A 4502-nucleotide genomic window follows, 5' to 3' on the forward strand; every position below is an offset into this window, starting at 1 on the left:
CAATAGCAAGATATGGATACGCTTTTAAAGCGTGCCAATAGAGAGAGATACAGCTACGCTTTTAAAGCATGCCAATAGCAAGACATACAGCTACGCTTTTAAAGCAGCTACGCTTTTAAAGCAGCTACTCTTTTAAAGCGTGACAATTGATGACTGTTGTACAATATGGCTACGCTTTTAAAGCGTGGCAAAAACTTTGTTCAGTAACCTATAGTTTTTTTAATCTTTTTTAATCTTTGTAATAAAACCTTACAAAATTAATAGATAATTTTAAAATTTAGACAATGACCAATAATTTTAAATCCACTAATCCAACATACATAAACTTGTCACAAAAAAAATGTTTAATCACATGACAGTATAACAAAATATCAAAAATCAAAATGATAACAACTAAGCAATGTATTCCTAATACATGAATTACAATTCCAATAACTTTGCCATCCTATCTAACAATAATTTTGATTAACCTCCTCACATATGTGCACCCAATTCACCAAACTAATCATCAGCCTCCACTATGTGCTTAGAGACGTACAACATGCATCCAGCTTCTTCTTCAGAATTTCAATGGCATTTAGCAACAACTGAGAAGCTTTTATGGCTCTGGTAGTTTCCACAGTAGCTTCTTCTTCAGGATTTTTTGGCTTTTCCATTGCTTCAGCTTTTTTGATGATGTTTTATGGCTCTAGTAGTTTCCACAGTAGCTTCTTCTTCAGGATTTTTGGGCTTCCCCATTGCTTCAGCTTTCTTGATGACCTCATCATCATAGGTGTATGCCTCAACATCAACCACCATAACCTATTAAATACTAGCAGTGATAACCAAAAATCAACATGGTATTTGAATGCACTGCTCTTCATCATCATCACTAGAAAGTAGATAGAGCATGTCCTCATTCTCAAGCTATAAATAATAAAAATTAATAATAAATAAATGGATAAAGAAATCAAACTTTTAGTTAATTATCATATCAAAGCCAATGCCACACTCTGTCAAATTAATAATAAATACTATCAAAATTAATAATAAACATTGTCTTCAACTGAGAGGTAATAACCACCAGCAAGTTCAGTTTCATTTGAGTTCTAGAGCTTTCTTCATGCTAGAAGAATCCTTGAAGTCGATGTAGGCAAAACTGTAAATTACACCTGGTGTCAATTTGCTAAACTCAAAGCAACACGTAACACAATTATTTTGAGCATCCAACTTGAGAAACAAAAGGATACACAAAAAATGAAATAGCAAATCTTTCACACTAAAAATAAACGAAAAAGAAAAAGGATTTGAAGAAGAAATAAACCATTTAGGACCTTCAGACTCGAAATCTTTTGGGACTGACACCCTCGAGATCTCCCTGCAGGAACCAAAATGCTCATTTAGGCTAGCTCTTATCTGCAACCACAATTTTGGCAGTATTCAAATATGAATTGCAAAAAGAAACACATGCAAGGGAAGCATCAGCAGACATGATAGAAATAAAATTACCTCTTCTCCAAGAGATTTATCAAAACCCCTTATGTATATAGTTTGACCAGTTTGAAGCTGATCACCTTTCTGGAAGGAATTTCTGAAATTGAAACAAGTATTACAAAGGATAAAGAGAAGGAAATAAGTGGAAGCAACGCATGAAAGGGAGCGGAGAAAAAGGTGATAGAAGTAGATATGAGGCATAGGAGGGAGAGAGGAGAAGATATAATAATTACCTGCCACCAGGGATATATGAACCTCTTTCACGAGCTAAATCAAGCCTAACAGGATGATTCAACAACCCATGCTCATTCAATTCAAGAGCCTACAAGTACAAAAACCAAAAGGATTATCAATACACAACCCCAATAAATCAACAAATAGATAATTTAAAAATCTTTTCAAAGTAAAAAGGGATGGAGGGTAACCAAACAATAGATTGCAGTGATGCATATCAAACAACACTATGGAGGAGAAAACAAATCAACAAAGCAATAGCAATTAGTTAACAGCATAGAAATAGCAAGGCAGTAGTTGGAAAAAAAATTAGCTTCAAAATGAATGATATTACAACAATTAAATTAACTTCGTATAAAAAAAACATGATAATTAGTTAACGCAGCCAATAACTTCCAACAACACAAGTACTCAAAAAGAAATGATTTAATTTTAACACTTAATATATTTGACTGGTTTTAGAAAAGTAGCTAGCAAAAGCTATGCAACCACCACAAATAACTTATTATTCTGTAGATATTTGAGGAGCAATAGCTTACACTTTGTGCTACCTCTGCAATAACAAACTCAACATGTCCAAAGCGTTTAAACCTCTCAGTATTGTCAACAGAAAAACGAACATCAACAACTTCTCCACACTCTTTGAAAAACTCCTCACTGAACAACAGTAACATGACATCATAAGAAAAAAAATACACTATAAGCAAGGAAATATAAGATATACAATACATACAAGTCAGATCGTTGCAAACTAAATGACAGGTTTTCAACAAATAGTGTCTTTGATCCACCTGTTGCAGCACTAGGTGTAGAAGGGATTTTAAACTGCAAAGCAAAGATATATTACCATCAAAGATATTAGAACATTTAAAAAGAATAAAAAAATGAGACCAGTAACATACAACTTTCTTTGCTGAGTCAGCATCAACCATCTCGACATCCTTAGCCTGTTTCACAAGAGGAAAATACATTTAGTGCACAATCACAAGACAAAGCAAAACAAGCCTTCAAACAGTGATATTAAAATACAAAGCGAGATGCTTACACTTTTCTAAGGAGTTTTAGAAGGTTTTTCTTCTTCTTTATCACTGTCATCTGAACTATAACTGCTTTCTTTTGAAACTTCCACAGGCTGCAGTGAATAGCAAAAGAAATTGAACACAACAAAATAATAAACAATGGTCCACATAGTGTAAAATATTTTAAAAAAATAGTACATAATTCAGATATCTAAATTGAGAAATTCAAGTTGAATATAATGGAAGAGAGAACATTAGCAATTAACACTACATAATACAAGTAGGAAACTAAGGCCCAGAAATAAATGACACAAGCAATCAGATGGAGATTACAAAAGAAAAAGATAAATACTGGAAATTATAATCTAACCAAAAACTTATAAACTAAAAAAAATCCTTGAAAATAATAAAATTATTAGTCATGCTTATTTGATTGAAATGAAACATTATACCAGGAACAAGGGTAGATAAAGCAATGAAGCGTTGGCTGAGCTTCTCTCTACGCTTCCTCTTAGCAATTGCCACCAGGGAATAGAACCCCTACGAGCCGCGGTAACTTAATTCAATTACTTCTCCATCTAACTCAATTTGATCCTCCCATTTCCTAATTTAGGATATAGTTTCAGTCACCAATGTTGAATCAAAAGAGATATTCCCCGAGACAAAGAACAACTATCCAAATAATTATAACCTGAATTGTCTACAATCAACCTAAATATAATTTATTATGAGAACAGTACACTACATAGTATATGCATGATGTTCATACAGAAATAGGAGGAAATATGGTATATATTAGAAGGAGAAAACTGAAAGTAAAGCAATGGAATAAAAGTCAAGGTAATTAACATGCACAACAAGGAATAAGCTTGGCATAATCGAAAATGTTTGAACAGCATAACAAATACTAACCTCACTCCAAATAAGATCTTAGCACAGTAAACATGGTATAAAGTATAAACTCTACAATGCAAATATTACCCTTTCTACAGTCTATAATAATTAATGATCACAATAAACATGCAAAGTAGCTCAAAGTTGGTGAATTGCGATTTGGAAAACTAAAGTTGAGCAACAGTTTGCCGAAATAAGATATAAATTGAGTGATCTCAAAGCATCAAGGGAATGTATTCTCCCATGTTCTCCTTCAGACAGGTGGAAAGACTGGATAGAAAATACTAACCTACCGGAAGATGAATTCGCAATGAAGTAGACATCATTTTCAAAGCCTAGGATAGGATTATAACCACCTCGTCCATATGTTTTTTTCCTCCACTGTGAAAAATGGTAGAGTTTAGAAATTGTACAGCATTAACAATCTGAGAAAACTAACTGCTTACACCCAATTTCATAAGCAATCCAAGAGAAAAATTACGTAAATCTTGTGAATTGGAAATAGGAAACACAGAAATTAGGTTCCACTTTTTTCCATCTCTCTCAGGAAATTCATCAAACAAATGGCAAGCATAACAATACTGAACCAAAATACAGCTAGAAAACAAGAAAAAATGGATCACAATTAAACAAAGAAAGGAACAGATTTCATCTTCTAAAATCCCTGTATCTTAATTCTAAATTTCCACTTCCAAATAAAGGTCAACAAAATTGCAGTGAATTTGTGGTATTTAGAGAAAGAGATGGATGTGAAACTTGAGGGAAGAAGTTCGAGACGTCGAAGCCTTGTGCAATGAGAGGGAGTAAACGCTTGAGCAGTGGAGGCGAGCTCGTGATAGAATCACGAGCGAAGCAGAGACAGAGATGCGAGCAAGACGCAGG

At 33.7% G+C, this 4502-nt stretch overlaps 1 protein-coding gene across 1 annotated transcript; it reads right to left on the reverse strand.

Moving 5' to 3' along the window:
- Window positions 1–295: 295 nt before the first annotated feature.
- Window positions 296–2381, reverse strand: LOC107640109 (nucleolin 2-like). Its single transcript, XM_088486760.1, has 5 exons — window positions 2247–2381; window positions 1707–1795; window positions 1489–1570; window positions 1304–1395; window positions 296–801 (listed from the first exon to the last, which is right to left on the reverse strand). Exons 1-5 carry the CDS (start codon window positions 2379–2381, stop codon window positions 681–683), a joined length of 519 nt encoding a protein of 172 aa, XP_088342886.1. The 3' UTR covers window positions 296–680.
- Between the last annotated feature and the right edge of the window lie 2121 nt (window positions 2382–4502).

This window comes from Arachis ipaensis, chromosome B5 (assembly GCF_059453495.1).
Source record: "Arachis ipaensis isolate K30076 ecotype BB chromosome B5, ASM5945349v1, whole genome shotgun sequence".
In the NCBI taxonomy this organism is placed as follows: Eukaryota; Viridiplantae; Streptophyta; class Magnoliopsida; order Fabales; family Fabaceae; genus Arachis; species Arachis ipaensis.

What these genes read in the sequence shown, in the direction of transcription:
- LOC107640109 (XM_088486760.1), bottom strand. Translation starts at nt 2,381, where the DNA reads ATGTTACTGTTGTTCAGTGAGGAGTTTTTCAAAGAGTGTGGAGAAGTT. An exon ending in TTGCAGAGGTAGCACAAAGT is followed by an intron (nt 1,796 to 2,246) that starts GTAAGCTATTGC and finishes TTGTACTTGTAG; the next exon opens with GCTCTTGAATTGAATGAGCA. An exon ending in ATAAATCTCTTGGAGAAGAG is followed by an intron (nt 1,396 to 1,488) that starts GTAATTTTATTT and finishes TTGTGGTTGCAG; the next exon opens with ATAAGAGCTAGCCTAAATGA.